General features: G+C 33.4%; 2 protein-coding genes and 2 long non-coding RNA genes across 5 annotated transcripts; all 4 read right to left on the bottom strand.

Moving 5' to 3' along the window:
• Positions 1-2,443: 2,443 nt before the first annotated feature.
• LOC116111816 (TMV resistance protein N-like) lies at positions 2,444-4,451 on the bottom strand. Its single transcript, XM_031397964.1, has 3 exons — positions 3,920-4,451; positions 2,631-3,729; positions 2,444-2,497 (listed from the first exon to the last, which is right to left on the bottom strand). The coding sequence occupies exons 1-3, from the start codon at positions 4,408-4,410 to the stop codon at positions 2,444-2,446; spliced, it is 1,644 nt and encodes a 547-aa protein (XP_031253824.1). The 5' UTR covers positions 4,411-4,451.
• Positions 4,452-12,436: 7,985 nt separating this feature from the next.
• On the bottom strand, positions 12,437-14,068 carry LOC116111847. Its single transcript, XR_004125127.1, has 4 exons — positions 13,922-14,068; positions 13,528-13,715; positions 12,589-12,676; positions 12,437-12,480 (listed from the first exon to the last, which is right to left on the bottom strand). It is a non-coding gene; the product is annotated as an uncharacterized LOC116111847 (long non-coding RNA).
• Positions 14,069-14,340: 272 nt separating this feature from the next.
• On the bottom strand, positions 14,341-15,875 carry LOC116111848. The gene is made up of 3 exons (XR_004125128.1): positions 15,795-15,875; positions 15,611-15,684; positions 14,341-14,645 (listed from the first exon to the last, which is right to left on the bottom strand). It is a non-coding gene; the product is annotated as an uncharacterized LOC116111848 (long non-coding RNA).
• Positions 15,876-16,164: 289 nt separating this feature from the next.
• LOC116111843 (probable disease resistance protein At4g27220) lies at positions 16,165-24,946 on the bottom strand. Of its 2 annotated transcripts, XM_031397990.1 has the most exons (7): positions 22,104-24,946; positions 21,499-21,999; positions 20,745-21,263; positions 19,600-20,359; positions 18,087-18,743; positions 17,500-17,853; positions 16,165-16,902 (listed from the first exon to the last, which is right to left on the bottom strand). In XM_031397990.1, exons 1-4 carry the CDS (start codon positions 24,876-24,878, stop codon positions 19,745-19,747), a joined length of 4,410 nt encoding a protein of 1,469 aa, XP_031253850.1. In that variant the 5' UTR covers positions 24,879-24,946; the 3' UTR covers positions 16,165-16,902; positions 17,500-17,853; positions 18,087-18,743; positions 19,600-19,744. The 2 variants fall into 2 exon arrangements, with proteins under 2 accessions (XP_031253850.1, XP_031253851.1); XM_031397991.1 differs by lacking the exons at positions 16,165-16,902; positions 17,500-17,853; positions 18,087-18,743; positions 19,600-20,359 and having other exon boundaries at positions 21,094-21,263; positions 21,798-21,999.
• Between the last annotated feature and the right edge of the window lie 262 nt (positions 24,947-25,208).

Here is a 25,208-nt window from a genome sequence, read left to right as displayed (position 1 = left end):
AAGAATGATACAGAAGAAAGGAAATATGTTATTAAGGAAGTGTTGATTTGCTTCTTGCAAATTCTCTTAAGATGTGGTTGCACTCCTCATATCGGATACTCGCTCTTCCACTCATTTCCACGAACATTCACTGGTGGCAGCAGATTTCTCCCTCCGAATGTAGGGTTGAACATGGTTTGGCTGTATGATAGTGGAAAACCCCACAACTTTCACCTTACACCCTTCCATGGAAATGTCCCTGAAATCAATACTTGCACTGAACCTAAATGAGGCTGTGTGGCGACCATTAATCAGCCTAGAATAGGTATATACCTACTACACCTGTGATCTGACTACAATCAGCATCTTATTCATGCCCCTAGCCTCAAATGCCAGTAGAAGTAATCTCATCAGCATATCAGTGTCAAGATGGTAAACGCAACTTACTTCAAGATCATCTCCATTATATGTTCCTCAAATGCATAACAGCACATCAGCAACTCCCATGAAGCTTTCGTTACTCAAATGCGGTGAAGTCAATAATTATTGAAGATCCCGAGCTTTGAAACTGAACCAGTTGGGAATTTCACTGCCCAGGTATGCAATAGCGATTTTAGCGTTTGTTTATATACCTTTAACATGAAATTCGTCATTTCTTAAGACATATAGTAAAAAGAGAAGAGAGAGTAGTGTGAGAGAGAATAACTTTTCATAACAAAGTCTCAGTGATGCTATATTCTCTAAAATGGTGTTGATGCTTTCTCTGATTCAGACTCAGACAGTTTTGAATATGAATTCAATCGTTATCCATGAAAAAATGGTGAATTGTTCATATGCCGTTTCCGACTCGATGCCATTAATTCATTAATCTGAGGGAGCTCTGGTATGTGTGAGCATCTGCAATTGTTTGTTCTAAAATCTCAGAGACAGTGGAGCTCTGGCACGGATGAAGCATATTGCAGTTGCTTAAATATAGGTCATTCAAGGGAAGTTGTTTGATACCTTGTAAGATTCTTGAAATTGTTTCCGCTTAGATCAATGTTTCAATGAGGTCAATTGCAAAGATCATCAGGGATTTGTTAGATTGCGAGAGGTAAATATAACGTCGTTAAGGGCATAAAGATGACAATGGAGGCAATATCAAACCTCGACAATTAGAGCAATCCAAATATTCAATGTCCTTCCACTTGGTAATTACAGGATGGCAATTGGCTTATGGCAGTTTCTCTTAAGTTGATTGTTTTCAAATGTATTAAGTTCTACGGCAATTTGTTGAGTTTAAGCAGCCATAAGCATCATCTCATTAGAGATGTCAAATTGCAAATGCTGACTGGAATCATCTCAAGATTTTTGCAATCTCGCATTCCTCAACGACGAAGCCATTTAAAACCTTCACATCGAAGATGGTAGCTCCTAATTGCTGTCTCTACTAAGAAAGATATTCTAATGTTCCTTTCCTCAAGTTTCGGAAACTCTGTAGTTTTTTTGCAGCGCCTAGATCTAGTTTGGAAAGAATGTTCAATTTGCAAATGCTACTTAATACTCTGAGCGTAGTACACATTCTTCTATTAATGAATGGACTCGTTGACAATCATCTGTGAGGGTCTCTTCTATGTGCAGTTCCAGACAAATTTAAATCCACCACATTTCCAAAATCTGTGGGAACTTTGTGAGATTAATGCGTAGGGAGAGATTAAGATTTACATGATTCGAAGTGGAATGTTGCTATTCAAAAGTCCTAAGATTTCCACTCACTATATTACGACGCGTAGGCTTTTGATATTGGATGGATGATTGAACTTCTTCTATTGCAGATCCGAGAAATATAATTGTTTCTATACGATCCCCTGAATCTGTGAAACTTTGTGAGATAATGGCACTCTGAGAGACGAGAGTTTGAGAGATTTAAAGTGATGTTCATCGGAAAGTTCCTCAAACTTTCACAAGCCATGAAGATTTAGGACATGAAGATGTCGGATATGGATAGAGAGACATCAAGCACGCTTTTTGCAACATTCAGATTTATAATCTCAAGCAATGGTGGCGTCTAGAGATCTGGGATCCCTATTAGGCGTTTGGGAGTGATGAGATCAATCAACTCTAACTTGAAGGCATGCTGTAATGCAAAAGTGACCAAAAAAATTAATCTCTGAAGAACACACATTATATTCATATTTGAATGAAGAAGCAAATAACTGAATAGTAATTTATACGTACCGTGGGTTCCTTCCAGAGTTGCTCAAGATTGCTTAAAGGCATGAAGTTTCATGAAGGTTTGTGGATTAAAATTGACGGCCAAAGTTTTGAAAATATCCATCCCATCGAGATATTCAACTCTTCAGAAAGATAATCTAGGCCTTCCGGAAGATGCCCTTTAGAGACATTTACAGCTCTTCAGAAAGTCGAGAGACATAGATTTAAGAAATCTAGATTATGCATATTTGCAAAAGCTCTGAACTTAGATTCACATCTCTGATTTTATTCTATCTAAGCACATTCCTTCGACCGTATGGGTTCCCTTCAAACCAAAGAAAGATACGTTAGCACAAAAATAAGTATTCCTAAAATCTTTAATTTTGATTTTTGAAGTGAAGTATTTTGTGGCCTTATTCTTATTTGGAAAACTAACTTAATATTATAATTTGGCTTACTGTATTGTTCTTCAGTACATGGAAGACATCCTCGTGATGCCATAACCTACTACGTTTGCCAGGCTCTTTCAACGATTCTTGGCGTACAATTTCCCAACCCATTTCTTGAAGTAAATCATGCATTTCTAATAGATTGCCTGATGTTGTTACAAGTGACTTATCAAGGAGAACACTTAGTCCAAAATAAGGAGATATGTAATACCTGCCTAGTATATCTATTACATAATTGATGTCCCACCTTTTAAAAAAACAAGCAATGTCTAGAAATATGTTTTTTTCTTCATCATCTAGTCCATCATAGCTGATTTTCAACACATTGTGAATTTTTGGATTAGAAATTCTTCTCAATTTACCCAAAGAACTTTGCCAATCTCGTTTACTCCTTCGATACAGTGAGGAGCCCAACACTTTAAGAGCTAACGGACTGCCTTTGCAATAATCAATTATCTCCTTTGAGAGCACCATGAAATCTTCAAGCGGATGGTTTTGTTTAAATGCACAATTACAAAAGATTTGAAGAGCTTCATAGTCATAATATCCCTTGACTTCATATATGTGTTCAACTCCATAATTACGAAGCACTTGTTTATCTCTAGTGGTTATAATGACTCTACTGCCTAGACCAAATCCATCAAGCCCTCTGGTTAAAACTTCTAAATGCTCAATATCATTAACGTCATCAAGAATAATGAAAACCTTTTTGCACTGAATTCTGTGCTTCATAAATTGAGGTATATTATAGGCGATGCCCATCTGAAGATTTTCTTCTTCTAAAATTGAAGAAAGAATTTGTTCTCGTAATCGAACTAGTCCACCACATTTTTCTGATTCTTCCCTAACATTTGCAATGAAAGAGCAACCTTCAAAATGACTAGAAATTTCTCTAAAAACAGCTTCAGCAATGGTTGTTTTACCTATACCGCCCATTCCCCAAATTCCTACAACTCGAAAATCTAATGACCCAATGCATAATAATGATACAACTTCCTCGATGCGTGAATCTATTCCCACTAGATCTTTCCAATGACTTGAGGGCGATATATAATTCAATTTCTTCAAAACATCTTTGACAATTTCGTCTACTAGTTTGGACTCAGGCCTACCATACATGAACCCAAAAAGAAATATTATGTTAAAGTTAACACAACATAAGCAAATAATATAATATAAAAACAAGTACTATAAAAATATATATTTGAGCTCTGTCATCACTACTAAATATATACCATTGTTTCTATAAAAGGAATACATAAATAAAAGACTCTAGTATATTGAAATGAAAAACTTACCTAATCACCATCGAATCCCATCCGGATATATTAGATGCTTCAGTCAAAGCATCCTTCCACCTCTGAACTTTTTCCGTCAACTCCTTGAAACATTTTTCATGTTTGACAAAAGCATTCTTAAAACATCCGGTTTGCTTTCGCACATCTGATGGATTTACATGGTAGAAAATCGGTACAACCATTTGGCCATTCATTTTCTTGCATTCAATAATCTTTGCAAGTTCATCCAAGCACCATTTGGAATCAGCATAATCTTTTGACAAAATAATGACTGAAATCTTTGATTCTTCAATTGCTTTCAAGAGAACAGGTGAAATTTCATCTCCCCTCTTAAGTCCATCATAATCAATGAATGTTTTGATTTGTTTTCGACGTAGAGCAGCATAGAGATGGCTTGTAAAGTTATCTCGAGTATCCTCACCCCTAAAACTAAGGAAGACATCATACTTGGCTTGTGGGTTAATCGAAGAAGAAGAAGATATCAACGCCATGGATGAACAATATGAAATTGTAAGAGGCAAAAGAAGATAGAATTCTCGAGAAAATGTAGTGACAATACTGTGTTAAATGCTTTAGTATACAGATCAAAAGTTGTCGGTTGCATACTTACTACCTGTAAGTATTCTTTTACTTTTTCTTCTGATGAGTTGGTAAAAGCATAGATATTTATCACTCTTCTATTATTGATGCCCTCTCTTACTTTCCTTCTGGTCCGTCAATTGGAAAACGCATAGGATCCTATTCCTTCAATTATTGATAAGCATTTATGTTAAATTTATTTAAAGAAAGTTAAAGAATCGGTAAAATTGCTGAATTCTCATTACTCATTTCATTAGCCTATGAGCTTACCATGCATAACATGGTACTAATGGTAACATGGCTAAATGAGTAACTAAGTACCTTCTCACTGACCATGTTAAAAGAAAATAAACATAATTTTATCTCTTGGAAAACATAATTTCCTTAATATTAAATAAAGAATAACATCACCCATTGCAAATGGCATCACACAAAAAAATTTCATCCCTAGTTATATATTATCTTATGTGATTTTATCATATAATTCATATCACTAATTACCTGAATTTTCTATACTAAAGGCATAGCAACTAAAAATTTATACAAAGAGACAATAATTATTATGTTTCAAGGATAAATTCTTTGAATTCGGTTTTTCATATAACAATTAACATGTCAATTAATTAGTCCTACGGAGAGTAATGCTAATAAAAAGAATATGAAGAGAAAATTGAATTATAGTTATGGAATAATATGTTAATCAAGGTTTATTGTTTTTATTTTATGTCAAATTAAAAGAATTAGATGTTATAAGATGGTGTAACGGAAAATATCGAGATTGATAAGTAATAATATAAATCATATAAAGAGACACAATATTTAATGTGGTTCAATATAACTCTTTTACATCCACATATGAGAGAGAAATCCATTGTAATTATGTCAACGAGAATATACAAGAGTACTCACTCTATAATCTAGTACATAATTAACAAAGCATGGAAATGCAAGAGTATACCCATCATAAATCTTATACATAATTAACGACGCGAATTTAATATTCCCACTGTCTACACTCAACCGATGGATCCATGGTGTTTAACCAACCCTTTGCAATCACNAACAAAACCCATTCACCATTGTCCAAGAACCAACTCCAAACCACCAACCCAGTAACTTGAAACACCACAAAACATCTATTATCACAAGCACCTACAAACCCCCAAATATATCAAAATCAGTAAAATTCATTCATACAACAAATACATAGCCAAGGAAAATAATTAATTGAAAGAAAAAAAGATGGAGGAAAGAGACGGTAGGGTTGAGGTTAGGGGGAAGCAGTACTGCAATATAAATTGCATCTCATGAACTCAAAACCCTTATTTTTTTTATTTACAAAAACAAAATAGATTGACACTTATATAATCTATTCAAATCTTAATTTCAAAAATAGGTTGAAAAGGCCAGATCGACGCGTTACGACACAGATCCGACGTGTCTATGTCGTAACGCAATTTTTTAGCTAGATTCCGGCGGTGGTGATTGGAATCTGGCACTGCGGGTGGCGGGGGTGTTATTGTTATTTTATAAAAATTTTATATATTAGGGTATTTAGTCAAATTAGCAAACTTATGTGGTTTTTTTAGAAATTTTTAAATTTATAAAAAACTAAAATATGAAACTTTCAAGGGCATTTTAGTCTTTTCACTATTATCAAATGAAAATCACTAACAGAATATGACGAAAGGTACTTATCTGTCGTTTCAAAACCTTTTGGGTACCAACTTGTTATTTTGCCAAACCTTGGGTATGTGTAAGTGATTCTGCCTTTCCTTAAGTCAACTTAAAAATAATGAATGACTTTATTACCCTTGTACTATTATGAAAATTTAGATTATTGAAAACTATTAAAAACACTCCTGCCATTAAGATGCTGTTTGCTTAGGTCAACTTAAAAATAGTAAATGACTTTATTACCAAATTCAAAAAAATCCGATCAGACCCTAAACAAAAACATCCTGCAGGTTAGAAAACTTGATAAACACACCCCTGCTATCACTTGCAGATTTTAAAACCTGATAAACACAACCCTGTNTCTTATGTGTTTTGGAAATAAATAAATGACTGTAAATTAAAGAGAAATTAAATAAATTAAAGGAATCTATATGTCAAATATGTATGGTCTTTACATCAGTTTGTAAAGAATATATTGTATCAATAGTTTGCATATGTAATATTACTTAAATAAAAATTTTATCACCTCAAATCATTTTAATTTTTCTGTTAAATGTTTATCACTTTATACATGTAACTGCTTTTTCTTCCATATTGTTCACCTCTTTATAAGACTTTTTCTCATTCAATCCCTTATTTTCAAATAATAATTGAGGCATTATTACAACAACTAATTAAGAAGCAATTTTAAAATATATGGATCTAGCTGGAATGGTTTGTTATTCCTCATTTGATTGTGTACATGTAGGTTGTCGTGCACTGATCTGACATTTTTCGACTAGATCTACGACCAAAATTTGGCCGTCATTGATGGCCAAATTTCAGCCCATTGTCAACAGCCAGATAGATATGGCCAAATCTGGCCATCAATGACCAGATCTTTGGCCATAAATCTGGTTGTTTATTATCCTCATTTCATCGGTTACATTTAGATTGTTGCATGTCGATTTTGGCGACCTTGATAGTATCAATGAATTTTTAACTTTTATTTTGTAATTTTGTTCATGTATAAATTTTTAGTCTATAATTTTATATATAGGATTTACGCAAAGAAAAAAAAAAAGACAATTTTAGCCTTAGGTGGTAAATTGAAGTTTGATAAATGTTAACTTATGGGATGTTAGTGATGAAAATCTAGGAGTATTGTTTGATTAAATCTACATAAGCTAGCATATATCCATTTATCAATGAAAATATAGGGGTGGTTGGTGATAACCTCCCGTTTTTTATGAACCCAAAGGAATTTAAAGAAGCTTAACTGATCAACTTAGAGAAGTTCAGTTGATGATAATTAGTCAAGAAATGCAATTATAGATTTATAACTTTATCTCTAGCTTTAGGCTCTTTGCATTTCATTTGGGCGAGAATTATTGCAATGATGGAGGGGCGTTAGTTTGCACTTTCCACATTTCTCACAACGCATTAAATGATTAAATTCTATGCCAGCTTAGCATTGAAGGATTATTTCTTTAAAATTCAGTAGCTTCATTAAACTCAAAAGTCAAAAACGAGTTCCCAAAGTTGCAAATTCACAATGGGCTTCGGACGATTCAATTCAACTTTCTTTTATGTGGGTGATGTTAGGCTTGGGCCATACTTAGATAGGCTTGAAGGGTCATTGGTCTGGGTTAATATGGGTGTTGGGCTCGGTGGGTCAATGGTCTGAGAATTTTTTGTTCTTTTTATTAGAAATTTTTTATTGACCGATTTTAGATTTGACTTCAAGGTAGATAAATATAAATTCAATTTAAAAAATATATATAGGAGGAACTTAAGATAGATTTTTTTATCAGATTTCAAAAGTTCAGCAGAGATTTGAAGTTTTTTATGTCTCGCATTTCCCTTTAGAGTGTAGAGTCATTCTAAAAAAGGGAGCACAAGGAAAGCTTGCAAAAACTGCAGTTGCGGAAGGGGCCGAGGCAGAGGAGAAAGTTAGGTCTGACAAAGGATCAACTGGACAATCCTCAGTTTAGCATGTCGAAATGTATGCCTTCTAAATTTTTGTTTAATAACTGATTGTCCTGTCTTCCCTTGGTGCTTAGATTTAAGAGTTTAAATATATATATGCTATCAATGCAAGTGTCTTTAAATTTCTGGAAAACAAGAAGGAAGAAACCGAGATAATAAACAAATTACTTCTATGATAGCCTCAACATAATGAGTCTTGTTTTAGTAGCTTGTGTTTGATCAAATCATTCTCTTCGACTGATTATACACTTCACAGTGTGGATTAGGGGATGCTTTTCGATGCAGCACAGGCCCTTACAAGGGTCTTCCGCCATTCAAACTGGGAGAGAAGGTATGGAAAATATTTAAGTGCTCTGTTTTCTTCTCTTTTTCTCCTGCTTGTTTTATGAAATGGGAGTCAACGTATCAATGCAGGTATCGCTCTCTAGCAACTTACTTGCGGCAGACTTTTTAAATACGAAGTTGTGTGTGGTTTTTCGCATCTTGTGTTTGTGTGGTTTTGCGTTGTTGCTTTCAACCATCCTTTGTATGAATGACATGGCAACTTCTTGTTGAATTACTATTTAAATTTGAAAAGAATTTGCATGCCAGTATACATATATATGTGCATATAGTGTAGACAATTGTACAGACCAAAAGCTTAGTCAGTGGTTTTGTCTGCACTTAATTAAGTTTGGATGGTCCAATCTTTCTCTACGTTTTTGCGATGTACACCAGCTTTTTCGCTGCTGGTGTTAGCATAGATGGCTAGATCGCCTTCAAGCCATCTCACCCATGCCGACGGTGTTAGCATCAGCGGCTAGTTTGCCTTCTGGCCATCTCACCCACGCAAACGTTGTTGCCATGTTGGCCTTTTTCTGCTGCTGGTGCTGGCATTAGCGGCTAGTGCTAGCCTGCTAACCATCTCACACACGCTGGTGTTGTTACTGGCGCTTTAACACTGTATTTTTTTTTTTTTTTTATTAGTGTAGGTATTTATGTCTTCTAATCATTTTATAAAGAAAAATGCTAGCCTTACTCACTCCTTCTACTCACTTTCTCTACTTATCTTTGTTAAAATAACAATATGATACCTGTACTATGCTTATGATACTGTCCTATAATTTATATTTACAAAAGTAAAGAAGTGATAGGGAGAGTCAGTAAGGCTAGCATTACTCTTTCATAAAAGACAATATTTTCTGCGTTTTTTTTCAATCTCGTGTTGCTTTATCAGATTGGCATAATCTATACATTTATTATTAGTAAGAACTAAAATTAAATTGGTCTATGAACTACAGTTTATACTAAAAGTAAGGTTTCTATAATTCAGCTAAACAATACATTAGACATTGCATTCATATTAATTGAATAATTTAAATAATACTGACTACTATTTTATTAACAAAAAATAAAAAAAGACTGAACAAGGCAATGTTTTGAAACACGACCCAAGATATTATCCGTCCGGCGACCGGTCCCAGGTTGAGTGGTTGATGTAATTAGACTTGTGTTCATATTGATTGAATAATTTAATTAATCCAAATTAGGTCATCTTTAGACATCCTGTCTTCTATGTATTAGTTGAATTACTCAATTCTAAATTATAAAAAGCATGAAAATAAAATCACTTTAAATTAACCCATATCAGACACTAATTGGACATCGTTTTATTTTCCGTGTATAAATTGAATTACTCAGGTCTAAATTATTTGTGAAATCATTATACGAAACGCAGAAAAGTATTTCTAAGTTGTATTAATGTAACAAAAGTAATTAAGTTTTAAATGTATTGCAATTTGTATTAATGTATTTGAAGAAAATAATGTTCCACATGTTATCTGTACTGACTGGTCTCAGAAAAAATTCAGTGAAACTATAGCATGTTTGGCTTGAAGGGGGCTGGTGATCATTTTTAGGAATTTTCAAGCAAGCTAAAACTGTAAGCACGGTTAGCTTGAAGGCTGAAGGGGCTGTTGAATAATCTTTTAGCCTGGAACTTAAAGTGATGTCGTTTCAACTAAATCAAGAAGCTCAAAGTGCTGTCGTTTCAACTAGTCAACAAGCTCAACGTGCTGTCGTTTTGGAGCTCTAAAAACAGTTATAAAACAGTTGCTCTAATCTCTTTGTAGTTATCGAAACTTAACAAAGATTTAGCATGATTTTGCTCTCAATTCTTATGCAATCCCTAAAGTCCACATATGAACTGATTATTTAGTTGTATGCCTTATAATTGGGAATAATTGTTTATTTTGAAAGCATTAAACTAATAACTAAATTATACGCAATGTTATTAATATTTAAAATTTTATTTTATCCTCTCTGCATAAATTTTTAGGTCCATCACTGTTTTTGTATTAACCAATTCCTTTAAATATAAAAGATTTGTAAAAGCAACTGATGGTTCATGAAAGACAAGGAATTGTTTTTTGCGAAGGGGATTATATTTTCTACCCCCTACGAGATAAGGAAGTATCATTCGCCCCTAATGTCTTAAGAGAATTTGGTTTCGGGGGGGTTTCCATACTTCCCCCAAACTTGGGAGCGAATGAACTTTCTTTCTCTAAAGGAGTAGAGAATAAAAACCTATGATCAAAATGTTCAATTGTAAAACTCTTAAAGGCTTACACCAAGATATATAATAAAATAATATAAAAAGACACAAATTTATGATGAAATGTATGCATAGATGAATGAAAAGTTACATTTTTTACGTCCATGAGGCGATCTTTGGAATCAAAATGGAGGCTCCATGGATAATGAATTTATGCCTTGTTAGACGAGCACCTGTCCACCAAACATAACCGCACTGGAATTTTAGAAAACATTGATAACTGCTCAATGGATAATAATTTATGCCATTGTTAGAAGTAAAACAGTTAAATTTTACATAGAAAGTGCAATTAGCTGCAGAAACAAGACTTTCAAAGAATAAAATATACCTCTGAATCACAACTAGCTTCTAGTCTCCACATCGGTACATGATATATTAGCAAAAAACTACAAACAATTCCTACAGGCTTGCAAATCATAGCCTTTGAAAAAGGCTTCAGCACCAACACCACTTGAAAAATTTCATGAAGCTGTGAAGAACCTTTTGCAACTGTAGGATCCAGCTAAAATCTTCAACCACATATAACTTTTGAAATCCAATTCTGCAACGTACTCCAGATTCATCATTCCAGATCAAAGCATAGTCTTTGTGGCATTTACCAGCATTGGTCTAATTCTTCTAATTAAGCTTCTCTCCAGGCATAAAGTATCATTCCTTCCACATCCAAATCTTGCTCCATTTCTGATTAGAAGAGAAGCTACCATCCGCAAACACAACACCAACTGGAATTTTTTACAAAAAGCAGATATCCCTCAGTGTCCAAAGAATTTAAATTAATAACATGGAAATACATTTTTCTACAGTACGGCGAGCTCTATTATGTATAACGAGGCAATAACAAAGTAACTTTAAAACTGCAATATGCAAATCCATAAGATATTATAATAGCTAATACACAAAATATATGTTTAGTTTAAGGAGTGTTTAACAACATTTTGATATATCAAAACTGACAATTCAAATTGCACACATAGTTTGATTGTTGAGTTGGCTCAGCCCAAGTTATTAACAATTTAACACGTAATTTATTTTGTAAATATCTGAATAGCCCATTAGAAGAAGTGAGGTACTAGACTAATTCAACCTCTATATTCAATTCTAAGATCTAATAGAATTCATTCTTCCTCTCTATATTCTTCATAATAGACTATGTCTTTCATCCTAAACATATAATCAATATACTCAAGGAACTTACATTTATAGTTTGCTAAAATTATATTACACTATGATCTTAATAGATAATATCACAAAATAGATTTTTTTGCCAAAAGTGAAACTCAACGACATGCTCTTGCCAAAAAATAAGAAAAAAAAATAAAAAATTGTCACTCCTCATAAGCATTAGAAGGAAACCTAAGAGCAGAATACCTCTTGCGAACCCCAAATCTCCAATCAGTTAAAATTAACCATCATTTCTCATTTCATGGACTGCCTTGCGATTTTATAGGTTATAGGGTAAAATTAACCATTTATTGCTTTTTTTATTATTATATTATTATTATTATCCTAATTAGTGAATGCCCTTAAAATAACATTACATAACTGATGATCGTATATGTTAAGACTTTGAATCTCTTTAGGAAGCAACACGGCACTAATGGATACTTCAATATCACACTAAAGGTAAGTCATCCTGAACTTAGATTATAGCCTGCTAATGCAAATATACCTAAGGGGCTCAGCTCTGCTTAATTAACTTTAACGGTCCCCTTGTGTTGGACCACTGCTCCTGATTTATCCTCTGCTGCTTAAACAAATACAACACAGTGATAGAACATTAATTATAAAGCAAGTAATAATGCCTCTAATTTAGATAGTAAGACTTATAAACACATAATTACAACAGAAATACCTGAAAATGATTTGCCTCTCTCCTTTGGCAATACAACAATGGGCCACTGTAGTTCCACTTGGATTATTTTTTTGGCTGTAGAGAATTCCTTCAATATAATTTCAGAGACCAAACTTATTTAGTGTACATAATTAAAGCTTTTCACTAAAGCACATGGACAGGAGGAAAAAAAAAAGTAAATATATTCATTATGCATTCTACAAATGGCCAGCTTTTGATACAAAGAAAACATTTTGATATGGTGAATCATGTGTCACCACCAAAAACCAAATCTTATTCTAATGTCAATATTTGTGTCCTAGAATTTTAAGCTGGCATTTCGTGCAACATAGGTTCAAAGCAACCGAATAATAAGTCTGTCCCAAGTTTACATGATGCTTTCCATAGGGTCAAAAATTGAAGGCGGCATATAGGTCAAAAAGTTTAATGTGTGTCCATACAACTATATATGCATCTACATGAGCAAATTTACAGAGCCCATTCACGAATAAAGATGTGCAAAATATGGAAGAACCTGAAAGACTAATTCCTTTTGAATAATTGAATCTAAACATTACATTATTTGAACAAGTAGCATGTGAGAATTTTTAGGTGGTTTTACTCAATATTTCCTGTATAATTATAAGCTAAACAATATATCTAAGAATTCAGATCAACTTTGGAAAAAGCAAGCAGAATATGTCAAAATTTAATTTTCAGGTAACTTGAGAAAAAACTATATAGTATATATTGAACAGTATAATGGATAATTTTTTATAACTGAACAAAGAAAGAAGAAATAACCAAATCATAAATTCATATATACAACCTATTGGTATAAAAAAAAGAGAAGAAAATATAACTACAGTTACAATCAAGATTACCTGTCCCCTTCACATGTAACTTTCTTAAGAGAAAAAGCATTAATGAGTATTAGTAAACCACTCAAAACCTTTTTACCTCAGAGATGGCATGACGTGGTCAAGAGATAGTTTTCCCCGAATTCTCACCGTCACTCCTTCCAGTTTCTTGGTCCAAGGCCCCTGGTAAGTCTGTGTAAGAAACTATTGCTCAATATCTAATTGACCAGTAACCTTCCAACTAGGACTAGTTGTACCCTCATCATCCTCAGTAATATCAAAACTACTCTGCATCATTAAAGAGAAAAAATAATTACAGGTTTTTCTCATTTGCAAATTTATTTCACAAATGCATAACAATAGTAATGATTAGAAAATAACAAAAATGAGAAGGGGAATAAAAGTTTCTTGATTCAGCATTTGTTTTTCCATTCCAGTCAGTTCACAAACAATTTCAAACTGAAAACTTCTGGAAAATACATATATCACACTACCCTAGAAGACAGTTAATGATATTGATGAAGTCTTGGCAACTGAAGATGAGAAGAAAATAACTAATCATTACTTCAGTGCTTGCAATGGTTTGATAGGAAACGAAGCAAGTGAACTCTCCAAATCATGAATCTTGTTGAAGCCATCCTGAAATAAACAAAAGGGAAATGAGGAAATCTGAAGAAACTTAAGGTAAAAAAAATCTAAAAAATACTTTAGCTCATATTTCTTGTCTTGGAGCAGCACTAGAATGGTTAGCCCTCTCTGGACTTGAAAAATAAAATAAAATAAAGTAAAAGCAGGCGCCCATGTCAGAATTCCTTCAATTATAATTTCACGGAGGACAAAACTTCCTTTAGTGAACATAATTAACTTTCACTAACAGCACATGGACAGGAGGAAAAAAAAAAGGTAAGCTTTGAAAAAGGCTTCAGCACCAACACCACTTGAAAAATTTCATGAAGCTGTGAAGAAACCTTTTGCAACTGTAGGAGTCCAGCTAAAATCTTCAACCACACATAACTTTTGAAATCCAATTCTGCAACGTACTCCAGAATTTCATCATTCCAGATCAAGGCATAGTCTTTGTGGCATTTACCAGCATTGGTCTAAATCTTCTAATTAAGGCTTCTTCTCCAGGCATAAAGTATCATTCCCTTCCACATCCAAATCTTGCTCCATTTCTGATTAGAAGAGAAGCTAACCATCCGGCAAACACAACACCAACTGGAATTTTTTAACAAAAAGCAGATATCCGCTCAGTGTCCAAAGAATTTAAATTAATAACATGGAAATACATTTTTCTACAGTACGGCGAGCTCTATTATGATAACAGAGGCAATAACAAAGTAACTTTAAAAACTGCAATATGCAAATCCATAAGATATTATAATAGCTAATATACAAAATATATGTTTAGTTGAAGGAGTGTTTAACAACATTTTGATATATCAAAACTGACAATTCAAATTGCACACATAGTTTAGATTGTTGAGTTGGCTCAGCCCAAGTTATTAACAATTTAACACTTAATTTATTTTGTAAATATCTGAATAGCCCATTAGAATGAAGTGAGGTACTAGACTAATTCAACCTCTATATTCAATTCTAAGATCTAATAGAATTCATTCTTCCTCTTCTATATTCTTCATAATAGACTATTGTCTTTCATCCTAAACATATAATCAATAATACTCAAGGAACTTACATTTATAGTTTGCTAAAATATATATTACACTATGATCTTAATAGATAATATCACAAAATAAAGATATTTTTGCCAAAAGTGAAACTCAACGACATGCTCTTGCCAAAAAATAAGAAAAATAAATAAAAAAATTGTCAACTCCTCATAAGCATTAGAAGGAAAACTCAAGAGCAGAATACTCTTGCGAACCCCATAATCTCCAATCAGTAAAATTAACCATCATTTCTCATTTCTATGGACTGCCTTGCGATTTTATAGGTGATAGGGTAAAATTAACCATTTATTGCTTTTTTTATTATTATTATTATTATTATTATCCTAATTAGATTAATGACCATTAAAATAACATGTACATAACTGATGATCGTATATGTTAAGACTTTGAATCTCTTTAGGAAGCAACACGGCACTAATGGATACTTCAATATCAACTAAAGGGTAAGTCATCCTGAACTTAGATTATAGCCTGCTAATGCAAATATACCTAGGGGCTCAGATCTGCTTAAGTAACTTTAACGTGTCCCTTGTGTTGGACCACTGCTCCTGATTTATCCTCTGCTGCTTAAACAAATACAACACAGTGATAGAACATTAATTATAAAGCAAGTAATAATGCCTCTAATTTAGATAGTAAGAACTTATAAAACAAATAATTACAACAGAAATACCTGAAAATGATTTGCCTCTCTCCTTTGGCAATACAACAATGGGCCACTGTAGTTCCACTTGGATTATTTTTTTGGCTGTAGNGGCGGCTTTTAGCGTAATAAAGATACAAGGTGGGTTTTATTTAATTTAACACATTTATTAAGGGGAACTGGAATTTTTAATTAATATATATTTATATTATTATCAATATCAATTCAACAGTGTTTATAATTTAGTCTAATTATACATCAAATATGGAACAGTATTATAAATTATACAATCATATCTAATCTACTCCAATGTAATAGTAATAAAGACATGTATACCGATATTAATAACAAAGATGATAAAGAAAATAAAAAGATTTTGTGAATGAGTATTTACCATCTCTGTAAACATTTGTTGGATTGTGGAATTCATATCATCCTTCACAACATACTCTCTACCAAGCCAACTTCGTATTTTTTTTAAATTTGGCGTGCTTAAACTTCCTTGAGTAAAGATCTCCAATTTTGAACATCCACTCACAATTACTTGTTCCAAGCATGGGAATTTGAAGGCACGTGTTGTTGGGCAGAAGCATCTGAGGCTTGATAACCAATAAAGCTCCAAAGTTTTCAATTGGCAAAAAACGATCTCTTCTTCTATCTCGTTAAATTCACCTACTATTACTTCTTTCAATAACTTGCATTCTCCTATTGACATTTTTGTGAGTTGGACAAGAGATTTGACAGTTGAGCATGTAAATATGTTTACCAATCCATCGCAATCAGATACATCCAGAGTTGTAAGATTTGTGAAAGATACTGAGGATGTCCATAAATGTGTCAAATCATGACATGTCCATATTCTCAGGTCTCTAAGATGTGGAAGAAATGGATCCACTTGAGAATCTTCTTTTGTTGCGTCTCTTTCATATAGGAATGGCTCTTTGGACCTAATATCACGTAGAGTAAGGATTTCCAAACTGTATAACCTTTTGAGGAAGCCATAGAAAAATGGAATTGATTCATCATTTAATTCACGCAAACAGAGTTCTTTTAGTTTGCAGAATCCCTCCAATAGTCTTTTAGTTTGCAGTCTAAAGGCATCGACATTCAGAGACAATGATTCCAAATCGGGCATGACCTGTAAGTCAAAATGGATGAACAAGCAAGAAGGTTTTAATGAGCATATGGTAAACACATATAATAAGATTTTTATATGCGGTATCAATGTCATGTTATTGACCAACAAGAAGTCAGTTCTTTTGATTAATTTTTAAGAAACCATAAGCAAGCAAAACTATCTGCCCTAATTTTTTGTTTGTTTAAAAAAAAAAAGGAACTAATTGTATTAGGAAGAGACAAATTTGAAAAAGGAACTTGTAATCAGTACAAAATCGGTGAAATTTTTAACTTCCCCAATTAATTAAATTAATTATATGTTTCAAATAAATATACTTTAACAATATAAAAGAATACATAAGTTAACAAAAATGAACTTCTTAATTCACAAAAATCAATAATATCTAACCAATGAAACAAGACCAACCAATTAGTTTACTGCCATTTGTTTTGAAAATGGAAAAAACTTCAGTCGTTGACTGTCTTTTACTGGCAAGAAGGTTATTTAAAGGAATATGGAAATAATTAGTAGCAATACCATAGAATTTGTATCATGAACATGTCATATTAATCTAAAAGATTATTTTACATTTTATAAAAAGTATAGATAAATTCATACCTTTCCAGACAAATCAAGGGAAGGGGCCCCCTCTACTTCTTCATTTTCAACAATTTCCTCCAACTCACAAGAGTATATCCTCAACTCTTTAAGTTTCACTAGACTAGTAGCTGTGGAAACTGGAAATAGACTTTTCATACTCCAACACTTCTTAACATGTAACGATTCCAGATTCTGAAAGGTAAGAAGTCCTTGACTATTATTAGCTAGAACAATAGTCATTAATTTTTCACAAAATTTGATTGTCACTTGTTTTAGTTTGCCAAAGGAATCTGCATGGAGTTGGTTGTGCCATATCAACTGTAAGTTATCCAAGTGTGAGAGAAACATCTCCTCCAAGCTTGGAAATACAACCTACAAAAAGCATCTCGTGGTAAGCTTTCCAAAATATATTAAAATAATAATTTTAATGTTATAAAATTCAATAAAAAGATTTTGTCTTCTTAAAAACCACTAAAAAAAGTTATATTATTTTCAACTATGCATGATAATTGAATTTCTAATAACTATGAATGATGATAATAACATAGATTATTATAAAGATAATAAAATTAAAACAGTGATGAAAGAGTTTCAATGATACAAACCTTTTCACTAAGAAGGGGCACAATATTGTCAGATTGGTGCTTTATATCAGCAAAAACAAATGTTTCAATCTGTGGACACTTGGCTACTGTAATAGCTTTCAAGGCAGGACATTCCAAAGTATTCATTCCTGAATAGAAGCTTGTCAAGTTAGGCAATGACTCAAGAATAATGGAGTTCAATTGGGTTATCATAATTTTCTCAATGTCTGCTTCATTTTCTTCTTCTTTCGAGATGATTTCTTCTATCAAAGCACAGTTTATTACTTCTATCTCTTTCAGTTGAGCAAGACCCAAAATGATAGATGGAGTAAATATATGTCTCAAGCTACAACAATTGTGAACTTCAAAGGATTTCAGGTTGTTGAAGGCCAAAACTTCCTGATGACTTTTCTTCAATGTATGTCCATCAACATTTAATTGTCCTTCCATATCAAACACTTCTTTCAGTGAATCACAACTTCTTATTTCCAATTTTTCAAGATTTTTTAAGTTGCACAATACATTGAATGGAATACCACATGACGTGTCCAAGCACATGTCCAAAACCAACCACTTTAAACTGTAGAAGAAGCTGGTAGGAACTTTGGCGTTCCAAAATCTATCTTCTAATGTGGGGAATGCAGATAGCCGTAGATATGCTAAGTTGGGGAAACCAACCTATAAAACACAAAATATTTGGTTAAAACCTGTTACAAGTGGCCAAAGCAATTAAAAAAAAAAAAAAGTATTTCAAGCATAACAATATGAATTCATATCAAAGTCAATGAAATTTTAACATGTGGAGTTGCTGATTATTATTAAAAATTTCATATTCTTAACAAAAGGTTTCATCCTTGTCCTTTGTCACAAAACATTGACTATGGGTAATTTTAAGGACAAATAATGCTGAGGACAAGAGAAGACAATTCTTTTATCATATTAATATGTCTTTTTTTAACAAAACGAAAAAGAAAACACACTTTCCAATATCTAATAATAGTAATGTTATATTTTAATGATGTTAATACACCGAATAAATAAAATCACCCCAAACTTGTACACAAAATATGTGGAACAATTCAACAATAATTTTTTGCTATTCAATAGACATGAAAAATTATATCCACTTTTATATGCGCAATATATTCAATTAAAATTATATAACAATAAAAATGCAAAAGGAACTTCATGGACAAGAAGAAAAGATATATATATATATATATATATATATATGCACCAGGATTTGAAGTATATGGAATGCTGCAATTACAAATTTTTTAATTACAATAGTTGTGGAGGCCTGGATCATGGATTGTTGCAAGTATAGCAGTTTGAGAATTTAACATCCTAGTTATAGTTATCGAAGATAATAGCTCTTGCACCTCATGATTTTGGCACTGTCATTGTATTCTTACTAATTTTTAAATAATAAAATAATGACAATAAAAATATTAGTGCTGATGGTCATTTATATATAATCATATTAATAGCAACAATGCAAAAGAAAAAAAAAAGATTTGGAATGAGTAAGTACCATATCTGTAAACATCTGATGGACAGTGGAATTAAGGTCATCATTCCACAAATATTCTTCATCAATCTTCTTTGTTAGTTGTACTCTCCTTAATTTTGGTGTGCTCAAGCCTCCTCGGGAAAAGATCTTCAAATTGGGGCATTGACTAACAATTACCTTGCTCTAAGCATGGGAATTCGAAAGCACAATTGGCCGAGCTGAAGCTTGTGAGGCTTGTTAAACAATGAAGCTCCAGAATTTTCAATTGGCTGAAAACCATCTCCTCTTCCATTGCCTCGACCTCAGTCGCTATTACCTCTGTCAATAACTTGCATTCTGTTATTCTAATTGTTGTGAGATGGACAAGAGCTCTCGCTACTGAGCATGCTAATATATTAGTCAATCCATTACAACAGTGGACTTCCAAATTCTTAATGTTTTTGAAGGAAATTGTGGAGGATGACATTAAATATGTCAAGCGATGACAGCTCCATATTTCCAGAGTTTGAAGATTTTGAAGAAATGTGTCCACTTGGGAATCATTTTTGCATAGACATTCTTCATATGGGAATAGTTCTTGGAAAGTACAACCGTATAGATAGAGTGAATTCAGATGGTACAATTTTTTAAGAACACCAAACCAAGATGCTACTGACTCCTTATCAAGGTAAGCCAATGAAAGAAATTTAAGTTTCAAAAAGCTTCTAGCTGGAATACGATCAAGGCACCTGGATGTAATGTAATCACCATTTAAAGCCAAGTTTTCCAAATTGGGTATCACCTGAAAATCAATGAACAAGCAAAAATATTCATTCATCAATTAATTCACGAGTCAGGTTTTTAAATTTAGAAGAAAGTTGCAATTCAGTTTCTAACCATTTAACTTTCCAATTAATTATATTAATTATACGTTTTAAATAAATATAATTCTAACATTCTAATTATAAACAACTTTAAAGTACAAAAATTATATAAATTAACAAAAATAGATATTCAAGTAGCTAAATCAATCATTTATGTCTTACCCTGAAACATGACTAGTCGGTTACTATAAATGCATTCTTGATTTAAAGAGAAAAATGAAATAATAACAAAAAGAAAGAAACTTCATAAATTAACCTTAATGATTATGTTGCTTTGTTTAGATGCAATAGGAGAAGTCATACCTTTTCAAACGAAAACAGGGCAGGTTGGCTCTCTCCATCTGAAGCATATACTTTTACTTTTCCACAATTATACACCCTCAACAATTTTAGCATTGGCAACTCTGTTGTATGCAACCCCATGTAGAAATGTATGAGTTTCGGTAAATTATCAAGTCCGAGGAAGGTTAACTGAGGAAACAAAAATATAGGGGTCCCATCTGCTTCCTCCTTGGAAACAATTTCCTCCAACCCGCAAGAGAAAATCATAAGCTCTTTAAGTTGCAAAAGACCGGTAGCTATGGAAACTGGGAATAGACTTTTCATACTCCAACAATTCTCAACAATTAATGTTTCTAGATTGTGAAAGGTAAGAAGTCCTTGAGCAGAATTAGAAGAAACAATAGTCATCAATTTTTCACAAAATTCGACTCTCACTTCTTTTAGTTTGCCAAAGGAATCTGCATGGAGTTGGTTGTGCCATATCAAGTGTAAGTTATCCAGGTGTGAGAGAAACATCTTCTCTAAGCTTGGAAAAACAACCTACAAAAAAAATCTCCTCATGTTAATATTTAGGTAATGATAATGGTAATGACATTAATAGCTATAAAGAATTTTAACAAACAGATTTTTTGTTTCTCCTAAAAGAAAAAAGAAAACAAAAGAAGAGCGTTATAAGAGAATTTCTACTAATTAGTTGCAGATAATGGTGACACTAATAGCTACAAAGAATTTTAACATTTTGTGGCCAATTGGCAACGAAAATTTATAACTTCACCTTTTCATCGAAAAGGGGATTTACATCAGTAATATTTTTCGTCGAAATAAATTCATCAAGTTCCTTTCCTAGCCTCTCTACACCAGAAGAATTGTGGAAGAATATCTTCAAATTAGAGCAACTCTCAATGTGAAGTTCATTCAAGGTGGTGAATTCAATTGAATTTCCAGTGCCAAATCTTGTGAGTTTTGGAAGACATGCAAGCTTTACGTAGAATAGTTTTGGAAAACTCATATCAATTATCTTGTCTTCTCCTTCTAACCCTTTTGAGTCAAATATTACTGCTTCCATCGACTTACAGTTGCATATCACAAGCTTTTGGAGTTGCACGAGACTTTTGACCATGGAGGATGAAAACATAAACTTCAAACCATTACAGTCCTCCACAGATAAGCTTTTTAAGCATTCAATATAGGAAGGTATTGGTTTTGGTTGATCAACCCATATGTTCTCGATATTAATTGAGGATAGTTTCAGGTTCTCCAATCTTGGCAACACAACCTGCAGAAACAAATCTCATTCCATAAATAACGTAGAAACTAATTAAAGAACACCTAATTTTATAGTAAAACAAAATAGAAGGGAAAAGAAAAGACAAAACATACTTTCAAGCCAAAACTTATGAACTGTGGCAGGCATTGTAGTACTAGGGAATGCAATAGTTTAAACTCAACCTTACAATTCCTTTCGTTTTCATCAACATGGTTTGCAATTTCTTGACCAATAATCTCCTTTAGCTCCTTGCAATCAGTTACTTCGATTTCTTGTATCTGAGAGATGTTTTCGGCCACAGAGGATGAGAAGAGATACCTCAACCTGTCACACTTTTCTACTTTTATGATTCTTAATTTGCTGAAAGACTTCGCATTGACTAGGCTGCAACATATCTTCTCCATATTACTTAGATTAACAAGAAACAATGATTCTAAGATTGGAAAGCAATCATTAGAAGGAGTGCATCCCATTGAGTTGACAATATACAAAATTTCAGAACTATTTTGTACAGAGAGATGCTTTAATTGTGGGAAACCTTCTCTGTCAATTTCCCAAAGTATATCCTTAACACCATCTAGCTGATCTAGATAGAGATATTTAGCTTTCTCCAGCAAAATTTCAACCCCATACCTCAAATGAAGACTTCTATTGAACTTGAGTCTCAATGTTCTCGAGGGTTCATATTCATAAGACCACTCCCATGCATCTCCAATATGTACTGTATACTTTTCTAAATTCTCAGGGATAAAGTCCTGCTGTATAAGCTGCAGATTCGAGATATGTATGCATAAAGTGTTCAATTTAGACAATCTCTTCAACTCAACAAGACTCGCGTTATTCCGTCCTTCAACTTCCCATTGATCAAAGCTATTATATATATATAGCTCTTCTAATAGAGACAAGTTGGCTATGACATTTGGTGTGATTACTTTAAGCTTTGGACAATTGGTTAGTTCTAATAACTTTAGTTGCGTCAATTGTCTAAAACTTTCAGGCAATTGTTCGAATTCACACCATACAAAACTAAGAATATGTAAATTGCTTAGCTCTCCGATCATTGTTATATCTCCTAAAGTGCAATACATCAGACTCAATGTTTGAAGGTTTGTTAGGCAAAGAAAGGATGAGGGTGGTGGTAATAAATGAACTTCCTCCAAATCTAGAACTTTGAGTTCCATCATCCCTTCAAAAAAGTGGTTTGGGATTTGTAAAAGATGACCTTCTTCAAGATACAAAGTAAATAACTCAAGATTCGAAAACTTTACCCTTTCAGGAAGTCCATCAATGTCTATATAAGGCAGAGAAATTGCAACCGAATCTTTGTAAACTTCGTTCACCAGCCCTTCTTTAAAGCCATTGCCATCTTGAATATTAAACATACGTTTCTCTTTAGCAATTGATGCAACAACAGCATGAATGATGTCATGCATTTTGACCGTTTCGTTACTGTTACCTTTCAACAATAAACACGAAGCTTCCAGAGAATCAATCAGCGACTTGATTCTATTCCTTCCATCGTTAAGAGTATAAACACCATGAAACAAGCCCAAACCCATACAATATGCCAGCAAGGAAAATAGTTCTATATGACTACCCGCATTAAACAGAGCACAAAGTCGAAGTAGTGATTTTGCTTCTTCACTGTTCAGCAATTCGTAACTCAGTTCTATAGCTGAGTATAAAGTGTCATCCATATCAGGAACACATCTTGGATTAGAACTTTTTAACTGATGTAATGCATCCCTCCATACATAATCACTCTTACCTTTTAAAGCATTTGCAATTGTTGTAATTGCAAGTGGTAAACCTGCACATTTTTTGACTATTTCAGCTGCTATATCGTACCTATCTGTTAAATCACCAACAACTTTTCCAAACAAATTTCTTGCATCATCATCATCCAAAGGCTCAACAAATACATTCCTCTGAGTCTTCATTTGTTTTAATACAACTTGTGTTCTAGCTGTTAACAATATTGTGCATCGCACTTGCTCATCGTTGCTTTCTTTCCTGTCTTGCTGGATGCTACGTTTCTCATCATAGCTAAAAGGAATCCCAACAACCTTCAAGTCAAGCTTCTTCCAGATATTATCCACAATTACAAGGATTCTCTTGGCTTTCTTCAACCTATAACGTAATTGATCAGCTCTTCCAGATAGACTCTCCTGGTCTCTAAATACCATGCCCAATAGACCAGCAATGTCGGCTTGAATTTTTTTAAGATCAGGAGTTTGTGTTACCTCTGTAAATACCACCTCATCAAATATATTATCTTCCTTGGCTCTCCAAGCAACTTCTTTGACCAGAGTGGTTTTGCCCACACCACCCATCCCGTGCACTCCAATCATATTAACCTTGGAATCCTTCAATGCCTCCATGATATCCTGGAAACTGGACTCTCTTGAGTGAAAGCTCTCATAGTCCTCGCCGACAAATATGGATTTTGTCCTCCTTAGAATAGGGGGGTGGGAAACTCCACTGAATTTTCCTTTTTCCAAGAGCTTGGCTCCATCCTCTGCCACCTGCTCTGCATCCTTGCTGAGCCTGTATTGCTTCATCAAATCAGGACACATCCCTTTAAAACAGCGCCTCTTTGCTTTATCTTCATCATCAACAAGCTTTACTTCACGTTCCATGAAACCTTCCACGCCCCTCAGCCAGTCTTTAACTTCATTGTAAATATCTTCCCCTTGTTGTTCAGCAACGCCAACATCTGCTTCCAGATCTTGTCTTCGACTTCTGAGCTCCTCAACTTGTTCCTTTGCCTTCTCCATATACTTTTGGTACTTGAACACATAGGAAATCTTCCGACAAATGAAATCATACAAGGTCTCTGTAACTTTTTCTGCAGCTTTGGAACCAGCAGCAGTTGCTAATTCAGCCATTACCTATTTCTTGCAACTTTTTTTTTTTCTTTTTTTTCTTTCTGGTTTAAACAAGGAAAGCCACTGACAAACGCTTCTTAGGAGGACAAGAAAAAAAGAAATACCGACGAAAGAGATATACTAGAAATGTTTATGAGATTAAAAAAAAATCTAAAACTAATGTTTAAAAAAAAAATCCAGATACTAGAAATATGGGGAATATGATCAAAAAAGGATTAAGAGAAGTTGAAAACAATTTTTGATACTGGATCTAAAGCAAAGCTAATAATATGACAGAAAATTAATAATATTGAAAACACAGCAGAAACTAATGTGTTTATGAGAAAAAGC

The sequence above is a fragment of the Pistacia vera genome, unplaced genomic scaffold, assembly GCF_008641045.1.
Source record: "Pistacia vera cultivar Batoury unplaced genomic scaffold, PisVer_v2 Contig650, whole genome shotgun sequence".
Classification (NCBI taxonomy): domain Eukaryota; kingdom Viridiplantae; phylum Streptophyta; class Magnoliopsida; order Sapindales; family Anacardiaceae; genus Pistacia; species Pistacia vera.
The sequence above is the reverse complement of the archived record's forward strand: the minus strand, read 5'-3'. Positions and strand labels throughout refer to the sequence as shown.

Excerpts from the sequence above, each read along its gene's own strand:
- LOC116111816 (XM_031397964.1), bottom strand. The coding sequence starts at position 4,410 with ATGGCGTTGATATCTTCTTCTTCTTCGATTAACCCACAAGCCAAGTAT. Across the intron at positions 3,730-3,919 it reads TGGGATTCGATGGTGATTAG|GCCTGAGTCCAAACTAGTAG; the intron begins GTAAGTTTTTCA and ends CATGTATGGTAG. Across the intron at positions 2,498-2,630 it reads ATGTACTGAAGAACAATACA|GGAACCCATACGGTCGAAGG; the intron begins GTAAGCCAAATT and ends TTTGGTTTGAAG.
- LOC116111843 (XM_031397990.1), bottom strand. The coding sequence starts at position 24,878 with ATGGCTGAATTAGCAACTGCTGCTGGTTCCAAAGCTGCAGAAAAAGTT. Across the intron at positions 21,264-21,498 it reads ATCCCCTTTTCGATGAAAAG|GTTGTTTTTCCAAGCTTAGA; the intron begins GTGAAGTTATAA and ends TTTTTTTTGTAG. Across the intron at positions 20,360-20,744 it reads CCCTGTTTTCGTTTGAAAAG|GTGATACCCAATTTGGAAAA; the intron begins GTATGACTTCTC and ends ATTGATTTTCAG.